Below are 15,420 nucleotides of genomic sequence, written 5' to 3' on the forward strand. Positions count from 1 at the left end.
CTGCCAACCGTCGCGAACCGAGAACTTCAGCTGAGCTCTGGAATGCTCTACAAGAGGCGTGGCAGCAGATTCCAGCCGCGCGTGTTCGGAACTTGGCAGAAAGTGTTCCGCGACGTTTGGACGCAATCAGGAGGGCGAGAGGCGGGAACACTCGGTACTGAGGAACTGGTGAAGGGATTCAATTTTCCTTCGCGTTATTAAAACCGGCTTTTTTAAAAGCCACTAAACAAAATCAGAGAGAGTCTAACTTACGACGCTTACGTAGTCATGACGTCATACACTTTTAGGTCTTGTTTTCCGCAATGCGAAACGTAAAGAAAACAATTTAGGGTCTACAGTATTCTCAAGAAACCTAACAATCAACGCGGTGACTATTAAGTTCTTAACAATATTGGTAGTTGGTATATTGTGACCTAATTATTGTGTTACTACATACCCACAGCGGGGTGTCCCTATAATTTTAGCGAGGATTCCGTTGTTTTCTAATATTTAGAATAGATTCAGTATGCAAGGAATTAGTGAAACTAGTATGTGGTCTACAACCATAGACCACCAATCAGGCGCGGATCCAGCATTCAATTTCGTTTAGTGCCCAAGTTAATATTAATTAGATATTTGAACCTCCCCAATTTAATATTAATGAGAAATTTGAACTTGATATTGTTGCTAATATTAAATTTAAAGAAGAACAATACGACTTCATGACAACGAATACTATCAGCAAGAGCCATCCTGTGAAAATGCTTCATCAATAAGGTTTGTAAGTTCCATTCTACGAGGATGCTTCCTAGCAAAGTCATTAATGATAGCTTCATAGTCAATGTCTAAACCATAATGAAAATGCATGAGTGCGAGACCATTAAGGCGGAGTTGGCCAATGGTTGACCGTAGGTAAGTCTTTAGGCGGCGGAGACCACTGATACTTCTCTCACAACTGCATGTTGTGACAGGTATGGTGCACATTAACTTCAGAAGTACGTTGATATTAGGGTAGTATAGGCTACCGAATATCGATGCATGCAATCCACTGATATCTACTAGTAGAGCTGCGAAGTTTCACACTTTCTTAGCAGGTATATACTCGTACCCAAGTACCTGTCAGAAGCACTGAGTTTCCGCCCATTTGTATATCCTATAAGCCCAAGATCATATGGCGGATCGACTGCATCCAGACCATCCAGAGGAGCATGCGATGGTGCTGCAGTTCTCCTTGTCGGGCCTTCAACTTCAGTATCTGGTAAAGTGTCGTTACTTGTGTTTTGAACCTCCAACCGAGGTACTTTAAACCCGAAGAGCTCTAAACTTGACTGCCGCTTAGACATCGCCGCCAAACATCCGGGAAGAACGTCCGGGAAATGGGTGACACACCCCCTAGGGACCTTGGTGCCCGGGCACCTCGGGCCTTATGGTAGATCCGCGCCTGACCAATTGTACAGTTGGTTCCAACCCAATCACTTTGTTCCTTTAATTGGTTCATTGCTCGTCATCCTTGCTATGCCCACAGAGTGCATGCTCTTAAAATTCTGCTGCTAGCTTTACTAATTAGTTGGTAATTCAAAACAAATTCAGACCAAGATGCAACAGCTTTCTCATAGCAGGCAAGTTATCAAGAAGGAATGACGAGAATCCCAAAACAAGATCAAAACCTGGCCAGTCATGGCACTGGATCAACGTTCTAAAACCTGTCACAGACAGAAAATGTGAGAAAAAGACAGTTTATACAGTTTCAATTTCCATGAACATCGAATGTTTGGAATCGTCTTTGACAGTAGCAGAGGAAGACTCTACCAAAAAAGTTACCGAACCCATAGGTCTGCATGTTTGTCACTCGTTTCTCTGTGTTTGTGCTCGTACTTGAAATCGCTTTTTTTGCAAGTCCCATGCAGTCTATGACGTTGGGGATATAAAGTCGAATTGAATTCTATCAGCCATATACACTTTGCTATTTGAACCATCATACATTTAATAATTAAGAACTGAAGAAGATATGATCAGAATTGAGGTGACCACACGGGAAAGAACAAAAGAAGAAATTGCTGGTCGACGGCTCAGAAGTCATGCATGGCTAAACAAATATAGATGGATTGTTAATAAATTACAGTCAGGCAACAACTGGTGGTCTGTGCAAGTTTTGCTTACCATTTTTATCTTCGACAGCACCTGTGAAAGGTAGTTTCGCTATGAAGCCATTTTGAAGTTTTTAAAAAGCATGTTAATTGTGATCGATACAGAGAAGTCAAATGAGTCTCTATGACAAATCTCAGTACTAGCAAGAGGCAGCCACAGGATCGAGCTGACGCTGTACTACACAGATTGCAATCCGGAAAGAACATTGCACACCAAATTTAATACCACATCAATACAGATATAAAACAATGCATAAGAATAAAGATAATGACCACGTCTCCTTATAAAATGAGGACCCTCCTTTAGAAATTCCTTGATCTACCCCACCCGAGTCCTGGATTCCTGGATTGAAGTCTCACAGACACCGTGGCATGGATTTCATTTCAAATTCTCAAGACATGACATAAGTTGGTTTGTTCCTTCAGATGTTAGTACAGTACTCTAAATCTTTCAAATTTCTAGTTGTTGTCGACACAGTTGGTGTAGGTTGTTGATTTGGTCTCTGGTCTCCTAATCGAGTTCACTGACTTGCCGCTGTGGTAGTGCATGATGGTATCCCCAGCTGGTTCTGTCGTAGATTTGTTATACTTATTTCGTCTCTCTCGTCTGATCAATGTGTATGTATCCAGAAGGCCATGCATCCACACTGTCCAGATGGTTGGTAAGTAAGTCGCTGCCTAATGATTACACAAAACCCTTCAATTGCTTGTTTTCCCTGGCTAAAACTGTCGACCATTGAGTGAATCTCTTGTATTGTAATAGTTGAGTGTTCACCAATGAGTTCTCTGCTTCTGATCAAAACAAAGTAAGTCTATAGTTCTGGGACTTCATTTCATTATAGTAACTCAGCTGGTGTCGTATGGGGCCTAGCTGGTTCTATACTGAAGTAGGAAGCGAGATACTTGATAACTCCCTGACTTGCCATTGCATGGAACAACTATTCATGTTTAATTAATTAGGCTCTCAAACGAGCCTCTCGATCAGCTTGCCCATTACAAATCTGTAAACATGAAGGGCACCGGGGCAAGTGCCCCTTTAACATTTCAAGCTGCGATTAAGAAATCACTGCTAACTTGTTCTAATGCAAACTCCGAGATGTCATGCAAATATACACGAATGACAGCTAGCAACCTTTCGTGTACATCTGCATAACATCTCGAAGTTTCCATTATATATCTTACGTCGAAGTTCTTGGTCAATTTCCTTCAATTTCTTGAAATATCTTGCTTCCCTATAATTGCTCTAACTCTACTATTTTTATATTATATTTATATATATTTTGTTGTACATGTATATATAATTTTTTTAAATCGAAACCATTCCCCTTACCCCCTAAGATGTGCAGTTATCCAGGCTTTCACTACAATGTCCCAAACATAAGTCCATAGAATCTAACAGCAACCTTCTATATATCATCCTAGCACTATATGTCCAACGTTTTACTGCTAATTGCTGTAAACTGTTTTGCAGCAGCTGTGACGAATAATTTGATACAGCAGAAATGCGTGAAGAGATTGCTTTATAATTTCAAACTGGAAGCAGTCCACAAACCATGAGTCTCCACAACCAGTGGGTAGAAAACTCCCCCAGCTACTGTCACTTCTGATTCCTGCCGAAGATGTCGAAGGTCTTTGTTGCATTCCGCAGCTTCTTGGGTATAATTTGCTTAACTATACTCTCAAATTATAATTTCCACAGTGCGAGTGTACTTATACTAGACATTTTGAGAACATATTTACAAGTTTCAAAATGGCCACTTTCAGTATATATATGCAAACAAGATCTTACAAGAAGTTGTTTGGCTACATATGGGGCTGCCATTTTCAAACTTATAAAAAAAGTCTGATATTTAGTAATACAGGTACACTGCTACTGTGAAAAAGGTAAATATTACCATCTGGGAGCAAATACCCAAAACAGTTACAATTATGAAGCAAAATAATGAAACAATATATCTCAAGAAATTACAGGAAATCACAAAAATGGACAATTTCTTGCTTCAAGAAATTGACCAAGAAGTTTGCCCTGGGAGAGATACTTAATTAAGACATAGACGTGACATTCTAGAGTCATTGTTAGCTTTCTGTTTTACTTTGCTGTCCTACATGCATGCTGCTTGCATATGTGTATGACAAGTAATCAATACATACTCGGCCTCATTATTGCTCAGTGCCACAGCTTTGTAAGCAAACTTGTGCCCCTCATACTGTGCGCTTAAGTGTGTCATATACACTGTGGCCCGGCCCTTATGGCAGTAAAGGTAGTCTATAATTAACTGTTGATACTCGTCACCGTGTCTGCGACATTGCTGCATGGTTGATCAGAAATCCAATGGCACCCACAGCACCAAACAGAGCAGAAACAATTAGTCTTGCACCAGATACTCTTGCTGTCATGCCCAGTTTCGGTGTAAAACAACAATGGCTTAAACAAATTCTCCTTATCCGACTCTGTGCCAACATACATCTACATACCATCACTGATCTATTTTATCTACAAGACTCAACAACTCTATATAATAGCACATCTCTATATGACCAATTTTCATAAACATGCTACAGGCAAGTGGTACCCTTACACATAGCCAATTCTATCAACCAGTTGTGGTACTTCAACAGCTCTGTGGAATTAGCTGAGCTGGCAATGTTTTTCAACTGAAATGGATCTTTTGACAAATCGTATAACTCAACAAATGCCTACACATAGACTAGTGTAAACACAATAATGAGTGATCAACTCGATTGTGAACAGACCACATTGTCTGAGAACTCGCAGTAGACGGTATTGAGAGAGGAGGAAATTGATCGCACGCATGAGTAACTATTGTTGAATGAGTCTTCACACACACATGAAGGCAAGCAACACTAGCACACAGAAAAGCATATTTAATTGCCATATGCTTACACACAGACACACAGACACACATCGACACACACACACACACACACACACACACGCACACACACACGCACACACACACACACACACACACACACACACACACACACACACAATGTGAAAAACTTACCGTCTGATTCATTGTAGACTGTTTACAGTTATTTATCCTATAACGATGACCTTCCCCATGATGCAGGATCAAAAACTTTTCCCTCGTCTTGACAACCTTCTACAAAAACAAACATTTCCAGACTACCAAAACCACTAACCGACAATGGATGAAACCTACATGGTCACTAGACTTGCTCAGAAACGGTTTTCCATCCATATTTGATGGCAAAATGCCATTAGCTAGAGCAACAATTGTTGGTGCTAGGTCGATAGTGAGCACTGGCTTCTGCCACATAAACAAACTCGATACATAGAAGATATAAAAATAAATGCAAAACACACTGCTATTGTCGTCCCTGCGGTAATAGTAGGGCCTCGCACGAAAAGTGGAACGTGAGTGTCAAACTCGTAAAGTTGACGATTGCCATTAGGCAGACCAAACTGGCCTGCACAATAAACCAAAATTATAAAATCTCGTTTTTGAGCGATTTCGATTAATCACTTGACCAAGATGATATCCCGAATCCGAAGTAAAAAAGATATACGTATTGTCCAAAAGAGATTGTGCTGACAACTCGTGCACGACGGCCTCTACGAGGTCGTCGAGAGACAGTAATGTCCTCCATCTAACAAAGCCATTGAAACCGTTGAAAAATCAATATAATCGCCAATAACATCTGAAGCACTTGCGTACACCTTTTCCGTAGAATAGAATCGGTAAGATAAACCGATTCGTTCGACATGGGATGAACAACGTTTGCAACTAGCCAGTGTTTGTCCTGCAAACCAGACCGTTAAATAAACACCATTCGCTACAAACTTAACTAAAAATCAGACAACAATAGATAAAACCCTTTAATCCAGTATTGAAAATTCATACACCAGTCAGCATTACACTATCGCTAACAATTAGAAATTAGGATCGATTAACATTCTAACGCCTTTGATCATTAAGCCTTTGTGATATCTGTGTGACTTCAAATGTGTATGCATGAAAGGAAAAGAAACAATGCACTAGCAATGTCATTATATTATTTGTATATGTGACTATTAGTCATCTTAGTGCTACTGCAGAGTGGATAGAGTCTAAGACTTGTTGCTGTAAATGCACGTCAAGCTAACCTTCCTAAACTACACATTGCCAAAATCAGTGGTGTAGCTATCGGAGTCCTAGGAGGACAAGTCCCCAACATCTTAGCCTTTGACTTTTAGTGTTTTGCTTTCTTAAAAATATCTAGCGAGTTGTCATATCCAGTAAGTGACCTAAAAAGTCTAACCTTTCATTTCTCACAATCTAATAGTTTTAGATTACCTATTGGAAATTTAGATAATAATTATTTATACATGTACCAACAAAGACAGTCCTGCCCAGATGCATGCATTATTCATTTTTAACAACACGTTAAAACCGAACAGCTGCAGCTTCTGCAAATAGCACAGCAAATAGCTGTAGCACGAGATGGACACAAGATCTAGTCACAGCTGATTGTGCGTAACAATAAAAAATTAGCCCTCCAAATCGAACTGTTAGAAAGAAAGATATAGATGATGCGGGAAGCAGGTGATACTTTTGCAGACATAGACATGCTTGGACATTAACTTTCCAACGATTTTAAAATGTTGCCTGTTTACTTGTGCTCCCCTAATCTACGAAGCCTGAGTATGCCATGTACTGCCCAAATTCTTCCACTACCTATGTAGATTAGAATTAGCATGTTGTACCACACAACATTCACATCAGTTCTAACAACTTTCAACTGCTACTATCATACACTATGAATCATGTGATAATGTGTTTCTGTTTGGTGTCGTGAATACCTGAACATTACTTTAAAGCACTGCAATACCACATAAATGCAACGAATAGTATTACTATGCCAATGAACAACGTCACATAGATTAATTCATATGGAACTGTTGAACGAAATGTTTACTACAGAACCTAGCCCTCAATTTTTCATTAAAATGTAAAAACATAACTGTATGAAAGGAAGTATGTGAAGAGATTATGTGGTGTTGGCAATGTCCTTATTAGCATCGAATTCTGCCGCACAATGCCACCTTACAGTAAGTACACTAATAACACAACAAGCCCAAACCTTTTCCTACAAAACAGACAATAAATTAAAAGAGAAAACAATGTGGTCACTGTCAAGTCTTTAGAAAGTTTCAAAAATATTTTGGAAAGAAATGGAATGTTATTAGGATACGTAAATGTATCTTGATAGACTACCAGTTCTCCCTTCAGTTACTACTATAAACTACCAACGGTGGTGTGTGTGTGTGTGTGTGTGTGTGTGTGTGTGTGTGTGTGTGTGTGTGTGTGTGTGTGTGTGTGTGTGTGTGTGTGTGTGTGTGTGTGTGTGTGTGTGTGTGTGTGTGTATGATACACATTCTCCTGTAAATATTATCAAAATGTATTAGGTATCACTTTAGGAAGACCAGTGACAAGGCAAGCTTGATACATTTAGATCACACCTAATGTTACATCATCATTATCATTCAGTAGTTTTTAACTGTGACCATGAAGATATACAAGACAGTTTACCGAAAGTAGGTGTAACTATAGCTAGCAAATGGACGTGTTTTATTAGAGATAGGCATAGTTATTGCACGCCACAGGCAGCCTACATTTCTTCTAAAAATAGTGTAGTCGCCCTCTTATAGTTAGTCTCTTGATATGAGTCTAGTTAATAAGTAAACACATGACGAAACAGCTTCTAGGCCCAATGTTTTAAAATAAGTGGTGCACTAGTACCGTACTTTATTCAGTACAGATACACACCAAAATACTTTTCTAGGAAAAAAACTTATACATTAAAGACAGAATTCTTATCAGCTAATGAGACGTCAAAAAGAGAGGTTTACCCACAAAAGTCATTTACATTAATATTTGTTGTTACCATACTTGTTTGATTATTCATTACCTCAGGGCTTAACTAGAAACGGCTGAATAGTACAAGCCATAATTGCAATACAAGTACATATCATTCAAGGTTCAAAATTGAAAATGTGTTGTAAAAATTCTAGATTACCTTTCCTGGTACATTGTAGCTCTTTGTTCTCGGAGCTTTAGCCTTTTCAAAATGTGATTGATATTGAGGAGCAGATACAAACGGAGCACCACAAGCTGGTGGAGCAATGAGCATAAAGAACGGTGCAGATACTTCTTTAATAAATTCAACCGACTCATTTTTCTGTTAATTAATAAAAACAAAATTAAATTTTGAAAGTACACGTTTTGGCTGCATAAAGTCAATTATTAGATTCTCATCCCCACTCTAGGACCCATACCAATACAATTTACTTGTTCTGTCTCCATATACGGTCGGTCTAGAATTTTAAGGCTAGCATGTGTTGTTCATGTATGATACTTGCAATGTACTTGAGCAGCAATGGTGTCTGTTGTCGTCGAAACAAATTCGGACTGTTAAATTTGAAGAACTGGTTCGCATGCATTGTTCCTGAACAACTGACACTCGTAGACTCGTACAGCCAATACGCCTCCAAACATTCCAACAACTCTGCTGCAGTGCCTGATGCGTTCTGTAACCCCAATAATATACTGCTCACTTGATAGATAATAAATACATAATAAATATATAATAAAAATTAAATTGCCATCCACCACACCGACAACAGAATGAACACCAGGAGAATGAGAATATAATAATCAAATTTTATGTGGCCACAGATCAATAGCTAGTCGACTTGCCACAACATCAGTGAAATAATCCACCGAATATTCATCATAATGAAAAACAGGAGTTCCGTTATCTACTAGGGTATAATTGTAATATGCTGACCCGCCGACCTGCATTCAAAACAATTCCACAATTCAAAATTGGTTTATAACTGAAAAAGTATCACTAACCAATGCTTTCCAATGTTTCCAGCCTTCTGGTATATACGTTCCACCCCCTTCATTCTTACCATACTCATCGAGATACACCCCAGAAAAGAATGTTTTGTATTCCGGAAGTAAATTAGCAATAGTCAACCTTTCCCACTTCTCCCTCCATTGCTGACTAGAGCAACCGCCGGACACGCTGTTGTTGATGACACCGTGATTGTGAGCATACATACCGCTCAACAAGCTAGCACGACTCGGGCAGTTGTGAGCATCAGTGACATACTGACAAAACATATGACTTCACAGAGTCCGGCCCATCTACCATACAAAAAATCGAACCATATTTTTGAAGACTGCTCCTTCCTTCGCTATGAGTTGGCGTGTTTTCGAAAGCGGACTCTGGAACAAAATTAATGCATATTACGTCGCCGTAGACACCTACACAACACATGGCAGTCTCCTGTGCATGCACGAGCGGTCGCTTACTGTTCCATCTAGTTCCAAATCTAAATCATCCGCTAGTATGACGACAACGTTCGACTGTCCTGAAACGCACTGGCAAATGAGCAGCGCAATGATAAAGATGATGACTGACAGTAGGTGTTTCGTCGAGTTCATGACCGAGCGGATATCGTCACCTGTGTTCGGGTTAGGGTCCCGGATCTCAAATACATATATCTGTGGCTAGACATGTAACGAGCGAATTATTTTTTGAGCCCCGTTGGGTGTGGCTTTAGCTGTTCCCGTATGCACTTCCTCGCGGTTTGCAGTGGTCTGGTAGTACGAGGCTCGGCAGTCAATGGACATCTAGTCAATGGACATCTTGCAACCGCGATTTTGACATAAACGAAGTGCTGTCTTTTTGCGCACCTTTGGAGCAGTAACCTGCGCCGTTTATTGAAAGGGGCCTCAGTTTTTGTGGTCTGCTGAACGTGGTTTTCTCGGCACAAATCAACTTCAATAAATTAGACGACAGGTAAAGTCATTTATAATTACTATTCTTCGCAGTTAAGCAAATTTTAATTTTTCATAAAATCTTTTTTCGGGTGCGATTTATGCGTCAATATTGACACTGTTGCATGCACTGCATACATCAAATCATGTACTATTTATTGCAAATTTATTTCCTGTGTGCAATTAATTAAATAATATGCAGAAAAGTGCAAAGTACTCGGGTAATTTAATTCTATTTCACAACTACTAAGTTACTAAAAAGATTTATTAACAGGTAAACACTCTAATAGGGTAGTATACGATTAAAATAACAGCATATGATATGTGTGTGTACACAATCTTTACTAGGCATTATCTAGTTGGATAAACACGTACACAAAATAATGTACTCTAATAATCATTACTAATCGGATCATTTAATGTAAACAACATACTAATTACTAATGCATAGAATATGATGATGATGATGACAACATATTGATAACACTGCTGGTTGTCACACAGCTATTATTGAGGTAATCTATACTTAGAGCTAACATTGGTTTAAATCAAATTATGTTAATTAATTTGAGTTAAGTGTTGTGGCAACACAAGCCAGAAATGGATGTATGACTTGAGATGCTGTTTTCCAGCCAAACCGTGACAACATTAGTAAGGAGAAAGAAGACTCTATTGGTGAACCAAGACAAAAGAAACAGAGACTAGAGTCCAAACAGGTTCACAAAGACACTGCACATGTTTCTGAGGACACAGATTCCTTCAAAAAGGCAAAAGCAGCCTGCAACGTCCACATGGTACAAGACAAGGTACAAAACAAGCCTTTCTTAATTAAAACTCAAATTCTAATTTCTAGTGCATGTACGGTCCAATCATACGTGCATCAAATAAGCAGGATACCATTTGTCAATCTCACAATAAAATTACTACCAATACATACATAAATGCACAATTTATAGTTTAGTAGGACTCTTGACCCAAAGACTGCAAAACAGTTATGACAAGTTACAAACTAGAACTAACTGTTCAATGTTTATAAACATAACTTACAGAGAGTTACGACAACCAATTTAACAGACAAGTTTGCCAAAGATTTCCAATGTGATACATCCATACGTATACATTTGCTTTAAAGTGTGAAGTACATACAAATCATTATACATCTATTTTAGTGCTCTAAAAAGGAGAGAAACTGCAGCCATTGCCTATTATATACACGTAAGCAATTTTGGCACAAACAGAAAAGAATGCCAATCTCAAGGAACAAAGTACAACAATAGATATACAATGAACACTGCCACTCAGCCAATGATATATATCATGACAAACATATATCATGAGAATTCTAAAGGCAATTCAGACTGTACAAAAAAATTAAGCTGCCAATGAAAGCCATTCTAACAGCATTTAAGTTCCATGTAACATTTAAGTATTACGTATGCCGTTACCCCTGACTTTGGCCAAGTCTCTAAGATTTTCCTGCCTTTAGAAGAACCAGTTGGCACCTGTCTGATAGGCCTTCTGTTAGACTTCTCCCCTGTACAAATACTCTATTTCAACTTCCTTACACCATTACACACACACACACACACACACACACACACACACACACACACACACACACACACACACACACACACACACACACACACACACACACACACACACACACACACACACACACACACACACACACACACACACACACACACACACACACACACACACACACACACACACACACACACACACACACACACACACACACACACACACACACACACACACAGTATACTAATTATATAACTCAGTTACTGTCATTCATGTCACCAACCATATAACAACCAATGCCTAGTTTGAAATATAATGCCAGTTGGCAAAATGCATATCCAATTTATACACCTATAAGTGTCACAACACAATGACTGAGACCATCAACTTAACTAAGAGTCATTAACTTAAAGAAAGACCCAAATCAAAGTGGTGGTTTTGCCGAAGCTGTCACAAGACTAGCAAATAAGATAAACTGGTTGTAGAGGCAACCGTTGCTATGTAAATTAGACACGTGTGTGTATTATGTGCAAGCTATGCAGTGTTGTTTGACTATATATTAAGAGCAAGATCTGGCAGAGCAGATGACATAAAAACTAAAATGATAATCTACCTACCTATGTATGCACCTGCCTACCTACCTACCTAACTATATGTCATATAACCGGTTATTACTGCAATTTGAGAATCTAGACAAAAGTTTTAGCTGCGAATTAAATTTCTGCATTCCAACCAGGAAGACAGTTACTGGTACACATATGTACAGATGCATGTACATGTGTCGCAACATGACTCCTGGGACTCGAAGATAAACATAAATATTTGCAAATTTTATTTGTGCACTCCATGAATCTGATTTCTTCGCAGAATTCGCAGGAATATCATGATCGGAGAAATAACCGGTTATACAGCACATGCATATAGGATACCTAACTAACTACAAATCTCTAAAGTAAAGTTCAACAACTACATAGCAATCAATTATTAACTAGCTAATAAAGCCAATATATTTAGCTTAGACAGTCAACACAGTCACTAATTAATTAATTGATTAATTAGTAGATTTATTACTACAATCACAGTCATACAACACAGCTTCCAACTCTGTCGCACCATGTGAAATACATTCCAAAACTTGTTCTTTGTATCCAAATTACGTGAGACTCGGCTTCGGTAGTCACGCAATGAACACTTCAAAACTAGGTGCTAGGTCAAGAACGCGTGCACGTACACTCCATCACAGCATCCATAACATAATACGATAATGTGACAATGAACTCAGTACGCACGTTAGCAGGAATCCGGGAGTATGGGTCACGTGCAAATTACCAAGTTCTTCGCTTGCGGGACCGGTACCGGCTCTCTAGCCACTTCGAAGAAGAAACGGTAGCTGGGATCTGCTAGTACTGCCTGACATCTTGCAAGCAATGCAGGTACTGTATCTTGCGTACGTGTTTACAGCTACAAATGCTACTGTAGTGTACAATACTAACAAATTTACGGACAGCAACAATAGCAGTCACGTGATTTCCTGTTTTTAGTAGCAGGAAAGAAATATTTCTACAGTACTGTACCACACTCATGGGTTGCTATTTTTTCAAAGTGATTCGATATATGAGTTACTATTTAAGCAGGGTTGGGGTAAGTAACCAAGCACTGCTACTATTTTCAATGTAATCATGATTCAACAGTGGCGTAGCCACACACTTTTGTAGGTTTAAATTGTATTAATTAATGCCATTAATTATAATTTGGTGCTTATATTTAAGCTATGTTTATGTTTAAGAAAGTTAATTATATTAATTTAGTTAATTAGGGGGCAAAAGTGGCAAATCTTTTTCAACATTACCAATGGCTACAGAACTTTCTTCAACAATTTCAGAAGTTGAGGATACTGAGGAAGCTTGTTTTGATGTTGGAACAGCAATATCCATGCATTCATACTTATAGACATTTTTTAATGTTTTATTTTATGCATATATACAGTACATGTGTGTGTGTGTGTGTGTGTGTGTGTGTGTGTGTGTGTGTGTGTGTGTGTGTGTGTGTGTGTGTGTGTGACGCCACTCAGGGATTAGTGTAAATAGTGTTTGTGTGCTTGTGTCTTATATAGATAGAAATTTAGCGGTGTGGGAGAGGTGCTGGTTATCGGTCTCTCTGGAAGAGATTAAATGATCGTCATGGGCTAGCAGTACGACGGTTGGTAAAGTTATTAGTTGTATGATTAGTTACACTAAAGTTTGCATTTGTATCTCATTGAGCTGAATAAATTGCACCTCGACATTTCAGTCATTGAATATTAGGTTAGTCAACGTGTTTTGTTGTAGACATACATAGAAACAGGAAAATTTAGAAACTTGTTTTTGCCTTTGGAACAGGAATAAGCGGGTATGTAGGAATACAATTGTTGATTGCAGAGTGTGTAAACAGGGATATCGTAATGACATTACTATCAATTATGGATCCGGAAGGAGCAAAATCTAGGAAAGGTCGACGACTGAAGCGCAGAGTTTATGTAAACAAGGTACTATATTTGAGAATATGACACATGATATATCAGTAATTGAATTTCTGTGCATGTTAGGGTCCAAATTATGTTTGGCATACAGATGGCTATGACAAGTTTAGTTCTTTTGGAATTTACATACACGGTTGTATTGATGGGTATGCTGTCTTAATTTTGTTTTGCTGTGTCATCAATTAGGTCACATACTGACTTTGGACTGACATTAATTTTGTGTGTGCTTATTTTGTTCTGTACAAATCCTGTTGAATATAATGTAGGTATTCCAGAAAGATCTTGTGGATGAAGATTTTTCCCACAAACAAGGATCCAAGTGTTGTTGCTAAATATTATCTTGATGTTGTTAGAGATATTGGAGGTATGTCACTTACATTTTTATTGTGTGAATACTTTCTTACTGGAACGTTTCTGTAGCACAACACTGTTACTAGTATTTCTTATGCTTAATAAATTTATTAACATAGTAGCATTGTTTTGTATTTGGTTACTTACATCTGTTTATTTTCTTTGAACATGTTTGAGGTGTTTTATATATACTAACATTTTATGATTTGCATAGGAATAATGCAAACTAGTTGTTGTAATGTTTCATTTTTCTGGATAGGATGCCCTAGAGTGCTTAGATCTGATCATGGCACTGAGAATTGTCATCTAGCTACTGCACAAATTACTTTTCGCTTCTATGGTACTAATGCTTTCCCTGCTGACAGAAGCTTTCGTTATGGAAATCTACTACAAACACAGTATTTGGAGCAAGTGTTTAGAATAACTGCTAATGTTTCTGTTTGATATCTGTGTATGAAGAGAATAGAAGGATTATGGTCCCAGCTGCGAACGCAAATGACTGACAAGTGGATACTATTGTTTCAGCAACTGTCGGAAGAAGGTTGGATATACTCAAATGATAACACAAAAATGTAAGTGGTGTAAGTGGTCTGTGTGTAGGCAAGTAATTGCTAAAGACATTCTTTTCGTGTGGTGTATGTAGGACATGTTTTGGTTTGTATTCACTCAAGCTATGGAGGCAGAGTTAGACTATTTTACTCATTGGTGGAATACGCATCACATGTGAAAAACACACACAGCTAGCTGTCCTGGTGGAGTACCAGAAGATATTTTTGCTCTTCCTCAGCTTACAGGCATGTTTGTTATATTATGCCTTTGTGTTGATTTGTCACTATTCACATTGTTTATGTATTTAGGATCTGAGGATTACTTGTGTGCTGTTGATCCTCAACTGTATGATGAAATATATGAACTATTCGCATCTTTTCAACCTTCATTTTACTGCCGGGAATTTGTGGAAGCTGCACAGTCATTGCTGAACATGCTTGACATAGATATCAATGTTATTGATGTCAATCTAAGCGATTGTGTTAAAGCATACTAGTGCCTTGTAGCTGCT

General features: G+C 38.5%; 1 protein-coding gene and 1 long non-coding RNA gene across 5 annotated transcripts; one reads left to right on the plus strand and one right to left on the minus strand.

Annotated features, from left to right (window-relative positions):
• Positions 1 to 4,594: 4,594 nt before the first annotated feature.
• LOC134197395 (N-acetylglucosamine-6-sulfatase-like) lies at positions 4,595 to 9,612 on the minus strand. 2 transcript variants are annotated; one of them, XM_062666711.1, is made up of 12 exons: positions 9,476 to 9,612; positions 9,329 to 9,388; positions 9,011 to 9,271; positions 8,852 to 8,950; positions 8,172 to 8,333; positions 5,833 to 5,915; positions 5,644 to 5,762; positions 5,479 to 5,582; positions 5,315 to 5,422; positions 5,156 to 5,254; positions 4,881 to 4,991; positions 4,595 to 4,823 (listed from the first exon to the last, which is right to left on the minus strand). In XM_062666711.1, exons 1-12 carry the CDS (start codon positions 9,605 to 9,607, stop codon positions 4,683 to 4,685), a joined length of 1,479 nt encoding a protein of 492 aa, XP_062522695.1. In that variant the 5' UTR covers positions 9,608 to 9,612; the 3' UTR covers positions 4,595 to 4,682. The 2 variants fall into 2 exon arrangements, with proteins under 2 accessions (XP_062522695.1, XP_062522694.1); XM_062666710.1 differs by having other exon boundaries at positions 5,479 to 5,577; positions 5,639 to 5,762.
• A 211-nt stretch (positions 9,613 to 9,823) lies between these two features.
• Positions 9,824 to 15,149, plus strand: LOC134197398 (uncharacterized). Of its 3 annotated transcripts, XR_009972644.1 has the most exons (10): positions 9,824 to 9,965; positions 10,576 to 10,749; positions 12,789 to 12,924; positions 13,605 to 13,794; positions 13,870 to 14,015; positions 14,076 to 14,155; positions 14,276 to 14,373; positions 14,620 to 14,758; positions 14,820 to 14,932; positions 15,004 to 15,149. It is a non-coding gene; the product is annotated as an uncharacterized LOC134197398 (long non-coding RNA). The 3 variants fall into 3 exon arrangements; XR_009972642.1 differs by having other exon boundaries at positions 14,076 to 14,373; XR_009972643.1 differs by lacking the exon at positions 12,789 to 12,924 and having other exon boundaries at positions 14,076 to 14,373.
• The last annotated feature ends 271 nt before the right edge of the window (positions 15,150 to 15,420 follow it).

This window comes from Corticium candelabrum, chromosome 22 (assembly GCF_963422355.1).
Source record: "Corticium candelabrum chromosome 22, ooCorCand1.1, whole genome shotgun sequence".
Classification (NCBI taxonomy): Eukaryota; Metazoa; Porifera; class Homoscleromorpha; order Homosclerophorida; family Plakinidae; genus Corticium; species Corticium candelabrum.

What these genes read in the sequence shown, in the direction of transcription:
- LOC134197395 (XM_062666711.1), bottom strand. Translation starts at nt 9,607, where the DNA reads ATGAACTCGACGAAACACCTACTGTCAGTCATCATCTTTATCATTGCG. An exon ending in GAGCAGTCTTCAAAAATATG is followed by an intron (nt 9,272 to 9,328) that starts GTTCGATTTTTT and finishes ATGTTTTGTCAG; the next exon opens with TATGTCACTGATGCTCACAA. An exon ending in GCTACAATGTACCAGGAAAG is followed by an intron (nt 5,916 to 8,171) that starts GTAATCTAGAAT and finishes TCTGGTTTGCAG; the next exon opens with GACAAACACTGGCTAGTTGC.